This window comes from Aulonocara stuartgranti (assembly GCF_965226115.1).
Source record: "Aulonocara stuartgranti genome assembly, chromosome: 15".
Classification (NCBI taxonomy): Eukaryota; Metazoa; Chordata; class Actinopteri; order Cichliformes; family Cichlidae; genus Aulonocara; species Aulonocara stuartgranti.
This window is the reverse complement of record NC_138951.1, coordinates 30,998,782-31,022,567: the sequence shown is the minus strand read 5'-3', so window position 1 is coordinate 31,022,567 and position 23,786 is coordinate 30,998,782. Positions and strand designations below refer to the sequence as shown.

The window sequence follows — 23,786 nt, the reverse complement described above, 5'->3', positions numbered from 1 at the left end:
AACCTGTTTTATCCTGTGAATAAAAGTATATGTTTTTGTCAATGTACCATAATAACAGAAGCGAAACGCAATATTGTGTCAGGACAATTCACTATTTATGCACAATAAATAAAGGAGCATAGCGCGACAATTTCTGTTCAGCGCCAGACTTGCTTGTAACCTATATCACCAATTATGTTATGAAAATGACGCATTAACTACAACAGCAGACTGACCTTTGTGTAAATGCTTGGAGCAGACTAACCTGTGAGCTGGAGTGTTCTGGGACGTTATATTTGATCTTTGAATGGCTGCAATCCAGACCATCCGTCGCGTCTTTGTTACTTCGGAAACATGGCTCGAACAATTTCTCTTCAACGACGTAATCCGATAACAACCGATCTCTTTACCCGTCGGCTTCCCGTGGCTGTCATGCGACCGGCTATTGCAGTTAATAATACAACAGCTTCTTGACATTTTTGTGTTTCTTTTTATTGCTGTGTGACTGATTTCAATTGAAAGCCTGCGTGCGCTAGTACCGCTTGCCACGAGTTCCCAGAATCCTTTGCGGTTCTACCCGTGAATGACGTCACATTTTCAATCTCTATATAATATGCATGTTAAATTTTATATTTGGGGTAAAATATCAAGTCTTTTCAAGTAAACCGGTTCAAGTCCAATTCAAGTCCCAAGTCATTGGTGTAAAAGTCCAAGTCAAGTCACAAGTCTTAGAACATTTTTTCAAGTCAAGTCTAAAGTCATAAAATTAATGACTCGAGTCTGACTCGAGTCCAAGTCATGTGACTCGAGTCCACACCTCTGGTGATTATTAATATCTGGATCGCTCTCACATCTTGTGTCATGTCTTCCTCTCCTCACTGCCTTCACCAGACGGCTCTGCTCTCAGAGCCTGGTTCTGCCGGAGGTTTATTTTTGTCAAAAGGGAGTTCTTCCTTCCCACTGTCACCAAGTGCTTGCTCAAAGGAGGTTGTCTCATTGTGGGGGTTTTCTTTGTATTATTGTAGCGTCTTTACCTTACAATATGAAGCACCTCGAGGCAACTGTTGTTGTGATTTGCACTAAATAAATAAATTTGAATTGAACTAAACTGCATTGAATTAAATTGAATACAGCATTCCTCAGTGTGCTCAGATGTGTTGGTTGCCCATGAAGGACGAGCAGCCAGGTTTTATCACAGTGAATGTGTTCCATATCAGGCAAAAGCCCTTATATTGCTTCCCTGTAGTCTAAGTAAAAGCCCCTACCTCATCATCGTCCATACAGCTGTTTTTCTATTAATAGCATTTGAATAGAGAGCATGACCCTGACACTGCTAGCATTTGTCGTGCTGTCTTGGATGCTGAGCACTTGGGGAAGTTGCAGCATTACGCTCTAACAATGTTTTATTTCCTCCTGTTTCCTGTTGAGAATGCAGTCAGCGCAGCAGCAGCAGCAGCTTCAGGCTGTGCTCGCTAATGCGAGGATGTCTTGACAGCAGGGCTTTCCTGTGCAGGGCACTAGAAGTGTTGATCTGCAGAATTTCTTTCTCTGGTGCAGAGCATTGAGAGAACACTTTGATCACACAGAACACATTCATCTGTACATGACAGACAGTCACGGCCTGTAGACAGTCTTTTTCAAATCCTCTCTTTGGGATGTCATTGTAATAGGGTCAGGTTAGGTGGAGTGTTTGTTTCTACTTCCTATGTGTCCAATTTATCATCATTACTGCAAAAATAACCTCTTAACCTCCAGCAGGTCACCAGAAAGCCACTTACAAGGGAGATTTAGGGTTGTTAGAAGTTTAGCAGTCATGTAGATATGGTGACAGAACATTTATTTAAAATATGAACATTGTATTTTATTTACAGGACACAGACTCAAATGTTAGGATGGTTGCAGAATATCCTACTGTTTTAATTACATTATGTTAGCATAATTATGTTATGTTAGCTATTGCAAACATTGCAGCCTGGTGTACAAAACGTGACCTGACAATGGCAGTGCTAGATGTATCAAACAAAAAGGTAGCATGCAGTTTAGGATGATGTAAGAAGGATGATATTTTGGATGTTTTTACTGTCAACTGAAGTCTTCGGACAGATCTGGAGATTAGGTGATTTGCTAAATTGGAAGCATTTCCTTCCTTATTCCAAAAGACCCCATAATGCCTTTTGAGAATCATTTGTCATCCCTGGGTCCCCCTTAAACACAAAGTACTTCCATACGCTGCCATTCCTATCAATGAGTCAGAGCAGCACTATCGTAGCAGCTGCATGAGTAGCCATCTTCCTCGTGTAGTTGTTACTATGCCATCTGTAGTTTTTTGTGCTTGTGGGCTTCCCTCTTCTTCTTCTTCAGTATGTAAAGCAAGAGTAGAACACTTGTACATGCTGTACACTAGCAATGGTATCTACAGTACCAAAGAAAAAGTGCCTTTGCTTTTTACATTTTCTAAAGTATCAGTTTTCGTGATGTAGGAGTAAAGTTAGGCTGCATTGTGACTTTGATTAGTAGTAAGCTATCAACTTTTTTTTTTTCTTAATTTGTATTTTACAGGACGGGTTACGATTGGACTCACATACTTTGAATGTATTTTCTACTTTCCTTCTCTATATTTTTATTGTTAGACTCTACTTTGCATAATTCACAGTTAAAAAGTGTAGTTATTTCATACTGGGGATTGATATAGCCCCTCTCTTCATCACTGGCCTCAAACTACTTAGACCACTTATGATACACAACCACTGCCAAAAATAAAAAGTTTGCACTCATGGGTTTATTTTAATAATGAACCTCAAGTGTGTGTTCTAAGGATATCGCTGACATGCTGACCAACTACCCCGACCTGCAATTACTGTTACTGAAAAATGATCCTTTAGCCAAGATGGACATTTTAATGCCCCATGAGAGAGTTGGTATTAGCACTCAATGTTGTGTTCCACGTTCCACCTCATGTAAACATGTGATGCGAATGACAATAAAGCTCCTTGAATACTTGAATATATATATATATATATTAGGGGTGCAACGATACACAAAATTCACGGTTCGGTTTGGTTCGATACTTTGGTGTCACGGTTCGATATTTTTTCGATACAAAAAAATGTTCATGCCTTTTTAATTTGTCATTTATTAAAATTATAAATATATATTTTAACTCAAAAGTACAGTTTTTAAATTTAACCCTAACCCTTGTGCGTGTTTTTTATTTTGACAGCGAATGCGCACCTGCGGACCACTTATGTGCAGCCCTGGTTATTTAGCTCATCATATTGCAGCCACAGAAATTCTTTTGTCCATGAAACCATAAAGCTGCACTTTCTTTTTGCCTTATAGTCTGATTTGTCATAACTTCTCCGTTTTGTGGTAAGCTTTTCTTTGGCTGTCACTTCTTCACCCTGACCTGTCTTATTTGGCTCAGCAGAACTGAAATGCTTTTACACACTCACTCACATAAGCTCAGCGATTCTCTGCGCGATCAACCTCTCACATGTTTAAGCTTGCTGCGGGAGATTTCACTTGCCATGTTTGCATAGTAAGCTAACGATTAATAAGACGATGTCAGAGGAATTGGTGCGCAAATTATCATCACTCACAGATCAGTGCTGTCGCTCTCTATACACAGTTCACGCGATTGCAAAGTGAAAGCAAAAAACAAGCGCAAATTCAAACGCGACTTCAATATGTCACATATTGACAGTGGCTCACCGATGCCAATGACATAATTACCCAGCTACATTTCCGAAAGAATGCAAAAGCATTGACATATATTTTTCCTTCCTACAATAGGCCGACAGGCAGGGCAGAGATAGATTTTGGTAGCCCGACTGGAAAAATCTCTAGCCCCAGGACCTCGGGCTAGCGATTTTGCGAGCCCTGTATCTGATTGAGGAATCACTCATCTTTGGAAAAGAGAGTTTATTACAGAGAAATGGCTCTTTCCAAAATCAAAGCTATACTATCCGCTTCTTCTGGGCTATATTCTCAGCAGCATATTAAACAGCTGTCTAAATGACTCGGCTAAAGTTAGTAGCATGCTTGTTGTTTTTGTCTTTGCACTAGGATGATGTCGGCGTAAATGTGCAGTCATATTCGTTGTGTTCCCACTAGTGCTTTCATGTTAATCTCGTTGAAATGACCTTAACGCCACAACACGGCAAATCTCCGTTAACGAGCTACCGCCGATCGCCCTGTGCATGGGGCTAGACGGCCAACACGTTAACGAGCTAACTGCGCTAACATACTAGTTCCCACCCATGTAATTGAGCATTGCATGGCACATCCAACATACTGTTTTACTTTAGTCCATGACTCGCTTACCTTCAGGGTCATACGTCACATGAAAACCAAAATAATTCCAAACACCAGATCTGAATGAGGGTGGGGGAGGTCCATGTTGCAAGGAGAGCTTAACTTCTGTCTTGCTAGCTTGCCCTGCGCTCTTCCTTCTGACTATGCTGTCTGTGTTGAGCGCTCAGTGGATCTGCGCTCGACAGTGCAGCCTAGGCGGAGTAGTCGAACGCAGATTCACTGAGCGCTCAACACAGACAGCATCGTCAGAAGGAAAGTTGATAAAATAAATTAAAAATTTTGTATTGTTCAATACATATGCATACCGAACCGAAAGCACTGTATCGAACGGTTCAATATCGATACGAATATCGTTGCACCCCTAATATATATATATATATATATATATATATATATATATATATATATATATATATACACACATATATCCTATTCATTCCAACAACGCCCTGTTTTCGTCTCTTGCCCACCGATGCCTTCTTGTTCCAGTAGCCCACTTGTCGCCAGGGTGCCGTCAGTGGTCCCCGTGGTAATCGGAGCACTAGGTGCGGTGACTCCCAAGCTAGGCGAGTGGCTCCAGCAGATCCCGGGAACAACATCGGAGATCTCTGTCCAGGAGAGCGCAGTCCTGGGAACAGCTAAGATACTGCGCAGGACCCTCAAGCTCCCAGGCCTCTGGTAGAGGACCCGAGCTTGAAGGATAAACCGCCCGCAGGGGCGTGCTGGGTGTTATATATATATATATAAAAAAAACACCCAGCACGCCCCTGCGGGCGGTTTATCCTTCAAGCTCGGGTCCTCTACCAGAGGCCTGGGAGCTTGAGGGTCCTGCGCAGTATCTTAGCTGTTCCCAGGACTGCGCTCTTCTGGACAGAGATCTCCGATGTTGTTCCCGGGATCTGCTGGAGCCACTCGCCTATCTTGGGAGTCACCGCACCTAGTGCTCCGATTACCACGGGGACCACCGTTACCTTCACCCTCCACATCCTCTCGAGCTCTTCTCTGAGCCCTTGGTATTTCTCCAGCTTCTCGTGTTCCTTCTTCCTGATATTGCTGTCATTGGGAACCGCTACATCGATCACTACGGCCGTCTTCTTCTGTTTGTCTACCACCACTATGTCCGGTTGGTTAGCCACCACCATTTTGTCCGTCTGTATCTGGAAGTCCCACAGGATCTTAGCTCGGTCATTCTCCACCACCCTTGGGGGCATCTCCCATTTTGACCTCGGGACTTCCAGGTTATACTCGGCACAGATGTTCCTGTACACTATGCCGGCCACTTGGTTATGGCGTTCCATGTATGCCTTGCCTGCTAGCATCTTGCACCCTGCTGTTATGTGCTGGATTGTCTCTGGGGCATCTTTACACAGCCTGCACCTGGGGTCTTGCCTGGTGTGATAGACCCCAGCCTCTATGGATCTTGTGCTCAGAGCTTGTTCTTGTGCTGCCATGATTAGTGCCTCTGTGCTGTCTTTCAGTCCAGCTTTGTCCAGCCACTGGTAGGATTTCTGGATATCAGCCACCTCCTCTATCTGCCGGTGGTACATACCGTGCAGGGCTCTGTCCTTCCATGATGGTTCCTCGTCTCCCTCCTCTTTCTTGGGTTTCTGCTGCCTGAGGTATTCACTGAGCACTCAGTCAGTTGGGGCCATCTTCCCAATGTATTCTTGGATGTTCGTTGTCTCATCCTGGACTGTGGTGCTGACACTCACCAGTCCCCGGCCCCCTTCCTTCCGCTTAGCGTACAGCCTCAGGGTGCTGGACTTGGGGTGAAACCCTCCATGCATGGTAAGGAGCTTTCTTGTCTTTATGTCAGTGGCTTCTATCTCCTCCTTTGGCCAGCCTATTACCCCAGCAGGGTACCTGATCACGGGCAGGGCGTACGTGTTGATGGCCCGGATCTTGTTCTTATATATATATATATATATATATATATATATATATATATATATATATATATATATATATATATATATATATATACATACATATACATGGCTCAGTCCTATCACATGATCACAAAAATATGTCTGAGGTGACAAAATCACAGTGACATTTGTGAAGTGAATGAGGAACTGTGACTTATTAAGGAGTCAGGATTTTTGGATGTTTTTCATTTTCACAGTTGTTTTCTTTACCAGATGAACTCTTATGGGAGGAAAGTAAAGCTGAAACACATATTTACATCTTGCTGCATTTTGTATAAGTTCATATCAATCAATCAATCAATCTTTATTTATAAAGCACTTTTCATACAGAAAAAATGTAGCACAAAGTGCTTTACATAGTTAAAAGCAGCCCACCCCACCCTCCAACTCACTTCCCACACTCTCAATACACATATATCCCCCCAGCCCCACCCACACACACATACACACACGCGCACACTTAAAGAGTAAAAATTGGGCTGGGCTCGCATGAGCCAAGTGAGGAAACATTATAACAGAGAGCCGTCTGCACCGGGAGCCGGTCACAGACCGCAGCCTCCGGGCTGGGCACACAGCCGGAGGGAGGCAAAGGAGCCCCCCAACCAGGCTGAGAGGACCCCAGAGACCCAGCAGCCACGGTCAATAACAGCCCCGGTGCAGAGAGCGCCCTCCGAGGAAACACTGGAGATATGACGCAATACGATGTATACAGGGTAAAATGATAAAATAAATAAGAACAGGATACAATATAAATATAAATATAAATAGAGTAAGAAGATTAAAAAATGAATAAGAATAAAATCAAGAAATATTAGGTAAATCCTAAATTAATAATAGAATAACAGGATAGAATAAATAAGCATAAAAAATAAATAAACGCTAAGTAAAAGCTAAATTAAAAAGGTGGGTCTTGAGCCTGTTCTTAAAAACATGTACGTTCTCTGCGGCCCTGAGCTCCTCCGGCAGGCTGTTCCACAGACGAGGACCATACCACTGAAAAGCTGCCTCTCCGTGAGTATGTGTCCTGACTTTAGGGACAATCAAAAGGCCAGTACCAGAGGACCTCAGGGTCCGCGAGGGTTCGTATGGTAAAAGCAGATCTGAGAGATAAGAAGGCCCAAGACCATTAAGACATTTAAAAACCAATAAAAGAACTTTAAGTTTAAGTTTACTCAAGTTTAAAACAACAACTACACTAAAGCTATTCTGTTATACCTGTATGCAAAAAATAAATAAATTCATAGTTCAGCAATACTGATCAATCTAATAAACTTAAACCTACACCATCCTCCCTATTCTGGTATTTTAAAGAGTACTTAGCATAAATATTAAGCAACCTAACTAATAGGGTTCCAACTCCCAGCAACAACAAAAATAAATAAATAAAAAATAGGGAACCACCCCTCACGCTCCACCTCATGATGCTTAATCGACGTAATCAACCTTAATTTGATGCAGTGTGAAAAAAAAAATGCACAGAAATCAATTATTTTTCAAGAAATATTAAATAGATTCAACATCTTTCTTCAACAAAATTGCAGACTGCACAGATGGTACCTTCCCAAAGGAAAAAGTACTATAGCTTACTAGGGTATATATATTAGACTTAATAGTCACTATATACATTAATTGACTTCTATTCATTTTACATCAAATTAAAACTTTGGGTGTAAGATTCGGATAATTATTTATTAAAAGCTAGACATTTTAAATGAGAATAAGAAAGAAAAGTATGTCTTTGTGCCCCCTTTTCCCTGTTAATGCCCTATCGGCCCCCCTGGCTAAACTTTGCTAGATCCGCCCCTGCACAGTTACCAGCGTCAGCTACGTAGAAAAAGATCCTGGTGTAGAAAGTAATATTAAATACATTCTAACAACAGCTGATCAAGCTTAAATGTGCTGCTGTTGTTCAGCCGCTGGTTTCCTCTTTCTGGTGCAAAGTGGGCCAAAAACAAACAAGAGAGACGGACTCGCGACAGAAAAGCCGATCAGCTGATCGTTAAGCAGTTTCATGATTGAAGTAGCAGCAGGAGAGGCAGTCGCTTGTTAAGCTTAACGCAGGAATGCTTTACAAACATTCAGAGATGGACTTACACACTTGCTTTACTTCTCTCGGGGATAACTTTGTCGGAGATGAAATGCCAGGTTGCTAGCGAAGCTCCAAATGCAAAACCACCGACAGGTCCCGCATGCCACAGCCGCTCTATCACGTGATGCATACTGCTCCGACGTGCTAACGTTCTGAGGCGAGTTATGGCGTGTTGCAAGTTTTGTGAGGTGCTTTCGTGATATTTAATGGATCGGATTACATTTTTTATTTTTCTCCGATATCCGATCCAGTAATTAAGGTCAGTATCGGACCGATACCGATACGTAATATCGGATCGGTCCATCTCTAATTTACATGTTAGGTTTTCTACCTTGCTCAGTTGAAGCAAAGCACTTGAATAAAACCGAAAGCTAATTGACAGTTTCCTCCAAGCAGCCGAGGAATATTTCAATGAGGAGAGCAGACGTAGCATCTCGTGTTGGTGTTGATTCATTCAGGGCTCAGGGGAAGAGTGGGGGGGCTGCCAGGTCAAGTCCTGGACACAGCTGCATTATTAACAGAAGGTCAGCTGTCAGCACGTCTGCAGGGTTCACATCAAGCAGCTCCCTGTGTTTCTGAGCCTGCGGCTGGGATGTTTGTAACCTTGTATGCCATTTAATGAAGGTTCATGAACTTTTTCTTTCTTGTTCAATAAAGCAGAGGCAGACCACAAGGAGCACATAACACAGAGCATCTGGAACAGATTTTATTACTGAACCATAAAAACACATATAAGATGCAGTGTCGTGAATGAGCACCTACGACTATTGAGATGAATAAATTATAGGGTTGTAATTAAATAAGGGATTTTACACATTCATATTCTCTAAAATACATAAATTACACACCTATATACCTGGTTAATAGGAACAAAAACCCAAGATTTTTCTTGCGATCCACAGATCAGTGGATGAATCACTTGCTGTTAAAGTTGCTGTTCAGGGTTTGTAGGTTCAGCTCCTACCTGAAGACGCAGCATGTCTGGAGCAAAATAATCGTTTTCTAACAAAGTCTAAGAGTTCTGTCTCCACCCTGGAGGATCACAAGGTGTCGACTGTCATCTTCTCCCAGCTCTTCATCACTGTCGGTGCTTCTGACGCTGAGCCGCCCTGACACAATGGTGTCACGGCGTGCTCCACCCAGCCTGGGTTATGCTGACAGGAGTAGGGAGGACAGAGACATGTACCTTTTTCCACAATGTGGAGAGTGCTGGGAGAGATGCAGTTGAGACCTGTGTTGTTGTGATCTACGCTCACCCACCAGGAAGAGATGCAGACAAACATGTTGCGTCTCAGCTCTCTCCCAGCAGAGGCAGGAGGAAGGCTTATTCTTGCTTTGACAGCTCACAGCTCATAATCCCAACCAGAGCGGAGATACTGCACCCTGAAATGAACCACGAAGCAGTGCATTTTATCCTCTATGGCGTTATCCTGTTCAGGCTGAGGAGCTCACAAGATAGTCAGATTTTTAATGAAGGGGGGTTGGGGCATCCTCTGGAAGACCTCCTGCAGAGACAAAGTGCTGCTGAGCACACGATTATGAAGCCCTTTGCTTTCCAGACTCTGCTCCACCCAACCTCTTTAAAATAAACTGAAGCCAAACCGCTGCATGACTACTTACTTAAGGGCAAAATGGAGAGTTTACCTCTTTAAATGGGGAAGCTAGTAGCAGCTGCACATGCCAAGTGAAAATATATTTTCACATATCCTGCCTTGCTTTGTTCCTGGGTCGTTAATCAGGGCCTGTAGTCATAACCGAGTCATTGCCAGCTAAAAGTAGCTTTCTCCACGTGTTCCTTTTGAAACCCGACCAGCTGAAGTGTCTTTGGTCACTTGTGTGTATTTTTCCTTTGCTACCCTGGTTCCTTAGAAAACGGAGCCTGCTCTGTGTGAAATGGTTTGGTCAGCCTGGCAGAGGCCACCCTCTAAGCAGCTGGGGGAGGAAAGGACCGCAGATGCTGCAGCAGTGCTGTTGTGTCAGCATTGATTCCTCTGTGATGTGGCAGGTGACCTCAGTGAACCCACAGCTGAATAAGGACTACCAAGCTCCAAGCCACACAGACATGGTGATTTTTAAGTCCATCATATTGATTGTCAAATTAGAATGGGATTAATTCCATTTTTTTTACTCCTATTAAACAAATGTTTTTAGCAAGGTTAGATTATTATTTTACTGACGATCCAGATCAAATAAAAGCCAATATAAAGACTAGAATGCAAAGTTGACATAATTTTAAAAAAAAAACAAAAGCCATAAGTAAATTATGGAATAAATACACAATTTTAAAAAAAAACAAACAACTCAATTATTCATAATTTAATGTATATACATACAGGATAATTAATATATAGGTAAGTTAATACAGAAGCAAATTAAATTGAAATAATTAGTGTGAGGTTTTCAGGAATGAAATCATTACCAACTGAAAGAATATCAACTAAAAAATGATTTTTGGTGCAATACATTTAAAAAAACAAATACTGATTGAGTTTTCCTTCACTGATTTATTTTGATTCTGGCAATTTTGGGGTCGCTGCATTTACAAGAGCAAATTCTTGCTATGCAATGGCTAATTTATTTTTCTTAACCGGACCTTTTCAGTAACCCCACACAGTATTGCGGCTGTTAAATAACTGATAAACTCTCTAAGGTTGCCGAGCATTCAGCCGGGCTATTCTTAGATCCTCGTCAGTGAACAGTGTTTCACAGCTTCACACAGTCTTGTGCAGAGTAAAAGCAGAGTGACTGGACACTAAGGCTGCGTAAATATTATGGTTGAACTGTTGATTCAAGTGTAGTGACCTGGCTTCTTAAATCGGGAGGCTGCTCACATGTTTATGCCCGATAGGTTGCATTTGGTAATCTGCAGCTTTAGTGAGAAGCAGGTTTAGGGGTGTACTCTTATAGTTGGTGTACATATCAATAAATCAGACAGGAAGCGATGGAGTGAGGCCTGGGAGTACATCCTTCCATCTGTCTGTGTGTGAGCGACTGACCTTGACCAGCACAGACATCCTCCCTCCACAGGGCGCTGCATGACAGCAGTGGGACGGCACGCTGCGAGGGCAGAGACAAGGCTTTCCCCCAGCAGAGACGGGCGCAGCATGTGACAGCCCGAGCCCATCATTAGCCTGCTCCTTTGTCAAGCCCCTGCACCCACGTATATTTTCCTCTCTTTCTGTCTATTCATTTCAGCACTCACCACCTTCTTTTCCACCCCCCTGTCGACTCACTCCTTCACTTCAGCTCCGTCTCACACTTGCCTCCCCCATCTTCCTCCAGTGGTTGAGCCACCGTTCTTCCTCCTTTGCTTCATGCCCTCCTTCCAGGCCCCGTAATCCTTTTCTTCTGCATTATTACTCCATGCCCACCTCTGATTCTATGTCTCTCTGATTCAGGGCACAGATGATGTGAAGTGGACAGTTATTTTGTGATGTGTCGTCTGTTCTACAACAGTGAGAAACTAAACATTTGGTTGAATGATCAGTGACCAACCTGTGCAAGCTGCAGAAAAAGGTGGTGCAAGCAGCTTCGTGTTGGGACTTCATATTACTTGTGGGCGGTGTCAGATAGCTGTCACGGACACCTCCTACATTTTAGACTTTCTGGGTCTCTGTGTTCCCTCAAAGGTCAGCATTGTCAAGGGAGCTTAAAAATGAATTTGCATGAAATTGCACGCTGTATTAATGCGCATGAACTGATGTTTTTAACAGGGGGCAGAAAAATAGCTCATGCAAACGCACTTTAATTTGACTTTTATTGTTGCTGGCTGGGCAATTTCTATATAAACTGTAGGTCAGATTAGAGAGTTTACACTAACTCTCCTGAGCATCTTTTTGCCTTTATTTAACCACAGCAGGCAGGAAATATTAGGGTGCGATTGCAGTCAGAGTCAGCTTTAAGTATGAGCTTATATTATGTTAAATATGTACACCGTATATAAATGACAATTATTTTATAGCCTGATATTTCTAATTAGGCCGTTGCCATCTTCATGTTTTGATGCTAGAAGTAACGAGTGAGAGATCAATGGGAAAGTGCTGTGCACTCCTCTACAGTTTGACAATAGCAAAGTTGCCACACACTAAATCATACCCTGCTTTATCATGATTATCCAGCTGACTCTAAATCGTATTATAAAATCCATAATGACCTTCAGTAGTATTAAAGAAGAGTATAAAAGTAGCGATTGAGATCCTAATTCATTAGTAAAATGGGAATAGTGAGGTTATAAATTAAATGAGACTGACTTTTATTCAAGAATGACTTCTTTTTTGTAACTAGTTGCCCCTTATTGGCTAATAGAAAGAACACAAGGTTTGGCTCTACTTATTGAATGCTTACATCCCCGTCCTATATAAATTATGTGCGGAATATGAAATAAGAGAAATAAAAGTAATAGTTCAGTCATTCTTGGAGGTAACTCCAGTTCCTTGAGTGTTGTGTCGTGGGCACTTTTACCTTTATCAACTCCTTCATAAGTCATCATTAAAAGAGAGTGACTACTCCTTGTTGTTCTCCCTTAAACTGAGTAAGTACAGGAGCTCGCATTCTTGCTCTGGAGAAGTCACCACTTTCCTTTCTTCTCAATCATTAGTCTAGACAGTTTCACTAGGATCTGACCTAAGCCCTTCAGTATTCAAGGGGAAGGAAAAAGCCTTCCCTCAGGGGTTAATGTAACATTGTGTCCTCCAGCTCCATCTACTTCAACCACTCAGAGCCTTCTCCCTCCTCTCCTGATTTTAATGAACCTCAATCCATCACCTCCCCATCAAATATGAATGCAGTCAGGGAGCGCTGCCTTCAATGGATGCCTCCAAACACAGTGACATACCTTCAGGCCTGCACAGCCATCCAATGAATTATTTACCCAAGTGCACGGTTGGTTGTGCCTCTGGTCAAAGCCCCCAGTGCCCTCCTTTATCCCCCCATCTTTTCTTTAACAGGAATCATATTTCACACCGAGTTAATCTATATTCATTCCTTTAACTCCTTTAATGATGCTCTTCACATCTTTAGGTGCTTTAGGTCTTTGGCTCCAATTAAAGAGCCTAATGAATTTTGACCATCCAATGAATAGCCTTTTGCGTTAACTAATTATAGATCCAACTCCACTACTGGTCATGTTCTGCTCTGTAATTGGATTTTCACCAAGAGTTTATTGATTTCATGTTGAATAAGGATGAAATATAGAAGGGGTGCTTAGTCTGATGTGTAGCATGCAAGGACGTGGAGAACTGTATTGCTTTCTTGTAAAGATTCATTTTAAAGGCAAATAATTTGCGTTGAATAAACAAATTTTAGAGACATTTTGCAGAAGTGCCTTGTGTTGGTGGTGGGCAGTGATTAGGCACCTCTATAGCAGCTCCTGCTTCACTCTGGGTGAGGAGAAGAGAGACTGCAGGGAATAAACAGCAAAACAGCCCCTATGGCAAGCAGGTGACTTTTTTTTTTTCTGTGGAGGAGGAATAATTAATCAGTGGAGAGGGCAGTGTGAAAAGGAGGGAAGGAAGTGGAAAAGAAAGAGATGAAAGGGGCTTCAGTTCAAAGACAGCAGTCAGTGATGAGCCTGGCCCACTGCAGCAGGCTATGGAGGAAGGCCCCAGACAAACAGGGCTGTCTTTGGAGGAACGCAGAGTACATTCAGCATGGAACCAGCAATCCGATTGCATCAGTGATTGGTCTAATTGATTTGAGTTTTAAGAAAAGCAGAATAATTGCATTGTGGCCTAAAAATATTTTTAACATAAACAAAGTTTCATGGCTGCTCGATAACAATAAAATACCTAATGAGGGAATATCGTTCAAAGAAGTGAAGGTACTCTCGGAATAGGATAAAAAAAAGTAATCATAACAAGGAGAACTGAAGATCTTGTTGAAGCTCATTTTTAACTGACACGTTACAAAGACTTTTTTTTTCTTTCATTTGTCACCACGAGCCTTGTTATGTCTGTCTGGAGCATCAAAAACTGTCAGCTACCAAACGTCTGGCATCAAACGTCTGGCCAGAGGCAGCGTGCCTGCATGAAAATAATTGGCAGTTTTTTTGAACAGCTGGTAAATGAGACATTGATCGTTAAACCTGAATGAAATTAACAGCTGTTCAACCACCAACCTTTCACCCATCCACTTTCTATGGCTTATCTCAGGTTTGGTCACAGGTGCAGCAGTCCAAACCACCCTGTCGCTGGCCAGAGCTTATAGCTCTTGTGGGAGGGATACCTAGGCATTCCCAAGTCATCACAGGGACAGTGTGTCCTCTGTCTGCCCGGGGGTTCCTAAATGGTTGATAATCCCAAACACCTCAGCGAGGAGGTTTCTAGGAGGCCTTCTATCCAAATACCCAACCAACCTAGACTTTCCTTTCAACGGAGAGGAACAGCAACTTGTCTCTGAGCATTCAGATAAAACTGAGGTTACTGTACTCGGCCCCGAAAATCTTAGAAATATGGTATCTAACCAGATTCTTACTCTGTATGGCATTACCTTGGCCTCCAGTAACACTGTAAGGAACCTTGGAGTGATTTTTGTCCAGGATATGTCCTTCAATGCACATATTAAACAAATATGTAAGACTGCTTTCTTCCATTTGCGCAACATCTCTAGAATTAGAAATAAAAATCTCTCTCAGAGTGACGCTGAAAAGCTAGTTCATGCATTTATTACTTCTAGGCTGGACGACTGTAATTCATTATATTCAGGAAGTCCTAAAAACTCCCTGAAAAGCCTTCAGCTAATCCAAAATGCTGCAGCAAGAGTACTGACAGGGACCAGAAAGAGAGAGCATAGTTCTCCTGTTTTGGCTTCCCTTCATTGGCTCCCTGTTAAATCCAGAATTGAATTCAAAATCCTGCTCCTCACATACAAGGTCTTAAATAATCAGGCTCCATCTTATCTCAATGACCTTGTAGTACCATATCATAATACATTTCTCTGTATGTATTATTGTAGGGTCTACCTTACAATATAAAGCGCCTTGAGGCGACTGTTGTTGTGATTTGGCATTATATAAATAAAATTGAAATTGAATCCCTTGAGTGACTGAGCTCCTCACCCTGTTTCCGAGTTCCTTCGAGGAAAACCCATTTCTGACATTTGCACCTGATATACTATCGGATATATTACCAGCTGACTGCAATAAACATCCAATAGATTAAAAAGTTACTGCATAAAAAAGTACCCAGTGGAAATAGACAACCATTTTCTTCTGCTCAGTAGGAATCCCATAGTTTGCTATTTCAGCTACACGGGGAAAGCAACATATAGCTAAAAAGGCCCAATGTAAGTGCCTTTTTCTTCATGTTGGTGTTGGGCAATATACCATTTTTCCACGAGATACTTATACCTGGTGGCAGATTCAGTTTTGTAAAGTTTTTCATTGCTGTTGCTAGCTGGCTAACACATAAGCTATGGTTATCCATTATTTATAAAAGTTATTTTTCTCATTTTTTTAATGACTACAACAATAAACATGTGTTTATCTTAAAACAGTGATGTGATTTCTATGATTAAAATTGCTTTAATTTAATAAATTAACGTTATTTCACCCACTCGGCCTGCAAAGTTCAAATGTAAAGGATCTTTTAACATATTTAACATAAAGGTAACCTAAACAATTAAGAGGTGCCAGGGCTGCTTCTATCCCAGCAGAGTGAAGTAGAATAGAAGAACAATCCTCTGACTTTACACTGTCTGTATCTTCTGCTACCACTCTGAGTGACAGCAGGGCCTTCATAGTGCTTTCATATTGCATATTAATGTTGAGAGATGCTCTGTGTGTGCATCATTGGGTGCATTTACAAGTCTATTTTTCTCTGTGTCATCGCTCTTTATCTGCCTTTAATCAGAAGCAAAAATGTGTCAAAAGCATCGAGCTCTGTGTGACCAGCTGTAATGCTAAGCCATCCATTCTGGAATATAGACCTGATCTGTCATCATCCTTCCTCCATAGATTAGCGTTTAACAGCAGGAACAGCTTTCCATCCAGCTCAGAGGGATCAATACATCGGTTTCCCTTCTATAAAATCTGATTCTGCCTCTGCCAAGTGTGGGTTATGTAGAGGGTCGGAATACACAGCAGTTGATGTTGGCTTCTGCTGGGAGCGTACGATTAGAGATGCTCTACAGGCTCGCACTGAGCGTAGTGTTGCTGCTGTTGTCGCCTAGCCTTCCCTGCCTTCCCTGCGTCCTGTCACTGATCATTACAGCGTCCCCTGACAGAGTGTGCTGGTGCACTGCTTCTTCATGCATAGCCTTCTATTCACTCTGTCTGCTGGTTTCATAGCTTTAGCATAGGTCAGCTCAAGTTCAGCCAGAGGATGAAAAGGGTATTGTCCACTCCTGATTTTCATCCTTACATAACGAAGATGTCCACACTTCGTGTTTTGTATAATATCTGGCATTATACAGCATAAAATTTCCTTTGGAATTAATAATGTATTTCTGATTCTGATTAATATGAATAATACACAATACAATACAATACAATACAGAAAGAACAAAGAGTAAAACAGAACACTTTGTTTGAAAGGCATATCTTTGCCGAAGATGTTAAACGCAAACCAATATTACAGTAAGACTGGTCTCTGTTCTACACCTCCACTTGCTGTGACAACCTCTGATTGTCTTGACAGGCATTTCGGCCTCTGTCTGCACTTTGGTGCCATCTGAGGGACTGGTCTATAATTATGTTGAAAGAGAATAGTCACAGTGTGTCAGTCAGCATGAGGCACCTGTTCTAAATGGTTAGTCACTGTTCTGGCATCAACAAAGAGTCAAGCCCAGGAGAGGGTAGCACTTGGAAGCTCTCTCCTTATAACGGTGGACCGATGTAGCATCCACATGATTGCGAAAGCATAGATTGAATATTCCATTTTATTTATAAAACAACTGTTTACAACAGTCTTCTTAAGGCACTTTCTATTGTAAGGTAAAGGCCCAGCAATATTAGGGTGAAATTAATGATATGATCCTCTGTGAGGAAGCCCGTGTGACAGTAGAGAGGAAGAAATCCCCTTTAACAGTAAAAAAAAAAAGCTTAGGAAGGTGCAACTATCTTTATCACAGGAATTTCTTCCCAAATTGATTTGATGTCATTAGCGAGGTACAGTTTTTGGATTTTAAAACAGTCAAGACTTAATTTAGATGCAGACTTGCAGCCGTAGTTAAAAAGATATAATAAAAGTATTTAACTGTTTGGGGGATTACAGGTATTTTATACATAAGGTCTAAAGAGATGTTGATGCAAATGAAGGAGGTCATACTCTGAAAAACCAACATCAACCCACATAGCAAAATTGGTATGGCCCGGATCTGGCCCACACAATGTGCTTACACATGGCACACATACCACAAAGAATGACGGCCCTGTGCTGGGGCAGAACAGTTTCAGCTCTGGCCCCAGATGTCAGCCTAATGTGTGTCAAGCAATGTAATAACAACATGTGCCGGAACATAATAGTACAAAAGTAACATGACAAAACTCTGTTTAGACACTGAATTAACTGATTCTTAGATAGGTCTTTCCTACTCTCCCGGATTACTCAAAGTGCTCTATACAACATGCCAAATTCACACACTTTCTCTAAACTGGGCGCTTCCTAACTACATTCATACTCTTGACATGCAGACTGGAGGAGCCAGGAATCGAACCACTAACCTTCCAATCAGTAGATGACCTGCTCTACCTCCTGAGTTACAGCCACCCGGTGGTACACATGAGTAAACCCTCACTATGTTTTGGAAAAAGTGTACACTCACAAACCTGTCAAACCTGCGTTTGAAATGTTGGCCCATAGCAGTATAGTATTGCAACGTGGTATTTGGGTCTTTTAACTGAAATAGGAAAATCGGAACATAAACAGTGTCATCATTGCCAGACCTGGCCCACATCTGGTTGACATACACCCTGCCATGACACCAGTCAGTCAGAAGGCTTAATGCCGGATCTGGGCCAGACCTGTTTTCTATGAGCCTGGGCCACATAAACCAAACTACAATCGGGCCAGCTGTGGCATGCCATCACATAAACAGTGCCATCTACGCCAGGCCTGGCCCCTATTTGGATGACATAACACACGTACCATGCCAGAAGTCAGCCAGCAGTGCTGGCTTGACACTACATCCGGGCCAGACCTGTCTGCTATGTGGGAACGCAACACCAACAACAACCGTCAGACCAATAGTAGAAATTTTTGACTGGGAATATCAACCATCTAATACATTCTCAAAAGTACTGGCAAGAGCGCCAAAAGGCCTGAAAGACCACAATAGACAGTTTTCTTCTTTGGTTTTGAAGGAGAAGTTAAGAAGATGTTAAAGGAGGTGTGTCATTGTTAAGGGCTACTGACAAAGAAATGGGATATACTTCAATGACCAACTTATTGACCTGATCTCATCCCAAAAGAGCATGATTTTTGCTTACTGAAGGCAGAACTGAAGGAAGAGAGACCAGCAAACAAGCTGCAACTGAACACGGACACAGTACGTGCCTGGTAGAGCATCTTAAGCAGAGGTTGTCCAACTGCAGGCTTCAAGGGCCCGTCTCCTGCAAGTTTTAGATGTGTTCTTGATCCAACACAGCTGATTTAAATAGCTAAATTACCTCCTTAACATGTCTTGAAGTTTTCTAGAGGCCTGGTAATGAACTAATCATTTGATTCAGGTGTGTTGACCCAGGGTGGTATCTAAAACCTGCAGGACACCAGTCCTTAAGGCCTCGAGTTGGGCATCCCTGATCTTAAGGAAAGAAAGTGAATTTTGTAATGTCCATTGTTCTAGAGCTCAGACAGTCACTTCACTGTCACTTTCAAGTCTCACGGATCAGTTTGGTCAGTTTTTACTTTTCATATCCATGAACAGTGATAGGTATAAACCTAACAGTAATCTGTCAGAATCCAACCCTCAGTGAGATACAAGACAGGCAGTATCAAAGCACCCTGGTATCTGAACAGCAGAAACAACAAAAGCATGAAAATAAGACTGACAGTGTAAACTTGTCCTGGGGTAGAATACCAGTGGAAAGGTCATTATCAGTTCAAAGTGAAAATGGTTCTTCCCCTAGGCAACATGAATGTGCTCAACAAGTTTTTTGACACTCTGTCTAAGCAGATGAGGAAAATTCACATCAAATCGGGTGTGAAGGTGATGCTGGGAGACACGTTGAAACTGCAAGAGATTATTCTCCTAGAAAAGTTAAATATCCTCAGCAGTTTTTCTTAGTCGTTGGCTATAATGGTTCATGATGTGGTTCTGTCTATCTGTGTCACAGTATCCTGTTTATCAGGGACATTATCGATTGATAGAAGACTCATATTCCTTCCTATGATCTGTGATCCACTTGCTGCTGTAGATCAGGGGTGGGGAACTCTAGAGCTCAAGGGCCCGGTGTCCTGCAGGTTTTAGATATCACCCTGGGTCAAATGATTAGTTCATTACCAGGCCTCTGGAGAACTTCAAGCCATGTTGAGGAGGCAATTTAGTCATTTGAATCAGCTGTGTTGGATCAAGGACACATCGAAAACCTGCAGGACACCGGCTCTCGAGGCCTGGAGTTCCCCACCCCTGCTGTAGATCATGGATCATGGGAAGAAGGAGGGGAATCCTACACTCCTTATTTAATATTCTCTTTTCACAAGTGAATAAATTAAATTCTTTTCTGCAGTCACTGGAGGCAAAAGACAGAAGGAAACTAGGGTTTAAAAAGAAACAGGAAGTGAATATATATTTTCATGTAACAGGCCAGAGCTTAAGGCCTGATCAGGATTTTGTTTTCCAAGGAGAGACAAGATTTATTGCTCATTCTTTCTTATGTTCCATTCCAATAGTCTTATATTTATAGATTTTTTCCTTTAAGGAAACAATTAGATGTTTTTTATTTATTTATTTAGGAATATACTAAATTGGGTAAGAAGAGTGAGCTGCTTTCAATACTGACCAAACTTACTTGTAAGCTAGAGGCAGGGATGCATGAACTGAGATTTATAGGTACAGAAATCTTCGAGCACATGAAAGACAGGTGAAGATTGTTACTGACTTTGATTAGGAGGCTCTGTGATAAAACTAGCGTCCAATCGCCGACTCTCCATCCTCCTACAGCTATCCATTAAGATTGACGAGGTGACATTGACAGCATGGCTCTGTGCCTCCGCACCGTCAATGTGATAGGAGCTGTTTTTCTTCCTGGCCATAAAAGAGAAACACTGTTTGTGTGACTCATCCAGAGACCAAGCTGTATGTCAGGCTATGTAAAAAAAGGTCCCCGTGTCTCAGACCAGAGTGCTAATCAGTGGAAGGATCTCAGCTGTAGAGAAAATGGTGTGAACTAAAACCTTTTAACAGAGCGATGGCTTCAGTTCTGTTTGTTGTGGAGTGTGGCTAAGCTCTGTTCTCCAGCTCATCCTATCGATCCACCCATCAGGTTGAAAGTATATAATTTTTATTTATTGCCTGAATTAAGGCTCTTGTAGCGTGTTTATTTCCCTTGCTCATTATTACATTTCATTCCTTATTACTTATATAATCAGTTGGATGGGTTTCTTTTGGTTAGCTGCAGTCATTTTGTTTTTAATGACCTGTCACTCCAGTCAACAGTTATTATCCAAACTCAAAAAATGCCTCTTGTTTCTGTGTCGTGAACAGATTATAGATAATGGGCTGTGTGCAATGCAAGGATAAGGAGGCAACCAAACTCACAGATGACCGAGACAACAGCATCTCCCAGGGAGCGGGCTACCGCTATGGGGCCGACCCCACGCCACAGCACTACCCCAACTTCGGGGTCACCGCCATCCCCAACTACAACAACTTCCATGCTCCTGTAGGACAGGGGATGACCGTCTTCGGGGGAGTCAGCACTTCCTCACACACGGGAACGCTGAGGACCCGGGGTGGAACAGGTAAAGGAATCACAATTTTTATTTCTGAATGTGAAAGTAATGAAAAGTGATTCAATATATATATATTAATTGCACAGTAATATACAGTATGCTTAGCATTTGCTGTAAGACCTGTCCTGATTAGGGTTTTTTTCCCTGAGCTATAAACCCTGAGCACGTGCATGTTAGCTTCAGAAACGTAGATCCATTTGTTGAAGATCCCAGTGTAGGGAGACTAAGCAGTGCTGTCAAAATTCCCTTCTTTATACCTAATTTATATTGCCATCCTCATCTTGATGGGTTTTCCACTTTGTCACAGTACTAATGAATGTACCTGCACAGGCAGGCCAGCAGGGTACCTCGCATGTCTAAACAACTTTGACATGAAAGAGCGTTGGTACTTAAGGTTGATTTATCAATATCCAGAGCTTTACCAATTCAATTTAGTTCAATTCAATGTGATTATATTTACAAAGGGCTAAATCATAGCAACAGTCATTTCAAGGAGCTTTATATTGTAAGGTAAAGACTTTACAGTAATACAGAGAAAATTAGACGGCCCTCTTTGTCCAAGCACTGGCAACAGTGGGAAGGAAAAACTCCTTTTTAACAGGAAGAAACCTCCTGTAGAACCAGGCTCAGGAAGGGACATCAATCAGCCGTAACCTGTTGGTGGTTGGGGTCGGGAGGCTGGGAAAAAAATAACAATAAGTGATGATTAAATGCAAGTGGTGTACAAGTGAGTGGCAAGTGCTGTGGCAAGTACACAGATGTATACATCTCCTGTTGCGCCTTGACTGTTTTTATCTGTGCTGTACCTACACCTTACCTTACCTACATTGTACCAGTGCCGTCCTTACACTACACCTGTGCTTTACCTATGCACAAAAGGTTTAGGTTCAGTTTTAAATTATAAATGAAGCCTTAGTTATTTCCTTTCATCTCCGTACAGTCATAAACCCTCCATTAATTACCAAATCTTTTATTAAAACATTTTTTCATGTGCTCTAAAACTTTGCCCTAAATTTGTGATTAAACACAGTGCTGGTATGCCAATTTACCCTGCAAAGGAAACTGACTGAAGTTTCTAGTATGTCTGTCGACAGGTATTAGTGTTGTTGTTGGATGCTGTAGTGTTCCAGCTAAGATCGTGGCAGAACATGACGGTGTTGTCGTAGGCTTCTGAGGACTCAAACACAGAGACAATAACCTTTTCATCTATCACAAGTTTATCACGGGTTACATCGTGGACAGCTGTGATCTTATTAGTTGCGAATTGGAAGGTCAACGCCAAACAAAGTCAGAGTTGAAGCTAATTGAACTTTTACAACAGTGAAGTATAAAATCCAACGGTGCTTCAGACTTTAGGATCCCAACAAATATGACTGCAATGTCTCTCTTCAGTTTTAAAAAGCATTTAGTTATATTTTATAAGTTATATTTTCTAAATTCTAAAAGCACATTAACAGGGAAGACAAAAAGTCGTCCCTTTCACTGTGGGTTGAAAACGCCTCCCTTGGCCACCATTATCTCCATGAATTGTGTCTTTTGAACTTCTTTGTATCATTAACATTAACAAGTGGGACAAAGAATACCACTTTCCCACTGCAATTCTGCCATGAGGATGCCAGACAATTCAAGTTCATTTGAAGCGTATCAAGACTTTGATGACTCTGCTCACAACAGCCAGTTTTGATCCCTGGACTTGGATGATAACAGAATGGGAAAACAAAGAGCAGAGCTTGCCTGTCACCACTGCTGTGATATAGGGCAAAAAAACCTTTATATTCAGCTTCTTTTGCAGATCTGCTCAGTGGCAAACAGATTAGACTGTGTTTGTAGTTGTTAGTTACCATTTGGGAATAGTGTGACATATAAAAAGAGCAACTCTCCCTTAGAAAATCACTGCAGAAGAGAAGCAGAAAACTGATCATATCCTTGTTCCATCTTTGCTTTCGCATCTGAGCAGTCCTGTCATGTGAAGTGTGAGGACAATGCTGCTGAGAGACAAATGGTATTTTGCAAACAAGCAACATAGAGGGAGTAAATAACAAATTTCTTGGAGAAAATACTCTTTATTGCTTGACAGAAGACGGGAAGGATTTCCATCACAGCCTGAAGTGTGAGTGTTAGTTCTTTTTGTTTCAGTCCCACACAATTAAGGTGCTGACTGGGCCTAGTAATAGTGTTGTGCTCACAGCCACCCACAGGCATACGCCTCCATATGCAAAAGCAAACTAAGAGGGGTTTCTCTTGCTGTTAAAGACTTCCCATAACATCCCAAAAACCTCGACAGTCCGACCCCAGCCCGGCCATGTCAGGAATGTCCGACTGGCATTAGCACCGGCCTTTGTGTGCCGGTTTCATTGTTTAGGTAGGGAATATTCCTACTCAGGATATCCTTTGTGTTTGATTGAGTCCAGGCTGCTATGCAGAGGAACTCTGCATTTCCACTCAACTTAGCAGAACACTCCCTGAAAGTGTGGATTATTTTTCTGCTCTGTATAATCCAAATCCACACGGTGGTAGAGAAGCAGAGAGGGGTTTAGCTCTTTAATTTTCTCCTGGTGGGAGAAATTTGGATGTAAGCCGGCCTTCCCT

General features: G+C 42.0%; 1 protein-coding gene across 6 annotated transcripts in view; it reads left to right on the top strand.

Moving 5' to 3' along the window:
- fynb (FYN proto-oncogene, Src family tyrosine kinase b) overlaps positions 1–23,786 on the top strand; it is a 92,436-nt gene that overhangs the window by 36,644 nt on the left and 32,006 nt on the right. For 5 of the 6 annotated variants that reach the window (XM_082505344.1, XM_082505340.1, XM_082505341.1 and 2 more), the window contains one exon: positions 20,950–21,206. In XM_082505344.1, the coding sequence (XP_082361470.1) occupies positions 20,960–21,206 (247 nt within the window). In that variant the 5' untranslated portion in view covers positions 20,950–20,959. Of the gene's footprint in view, positions 1–8,412; positions 8,468–20,949; positions 21,207–23,786 lie in introns of those variants that run through there. The other variant, XM_082505343.1, reaches the window with a different exon arrangement.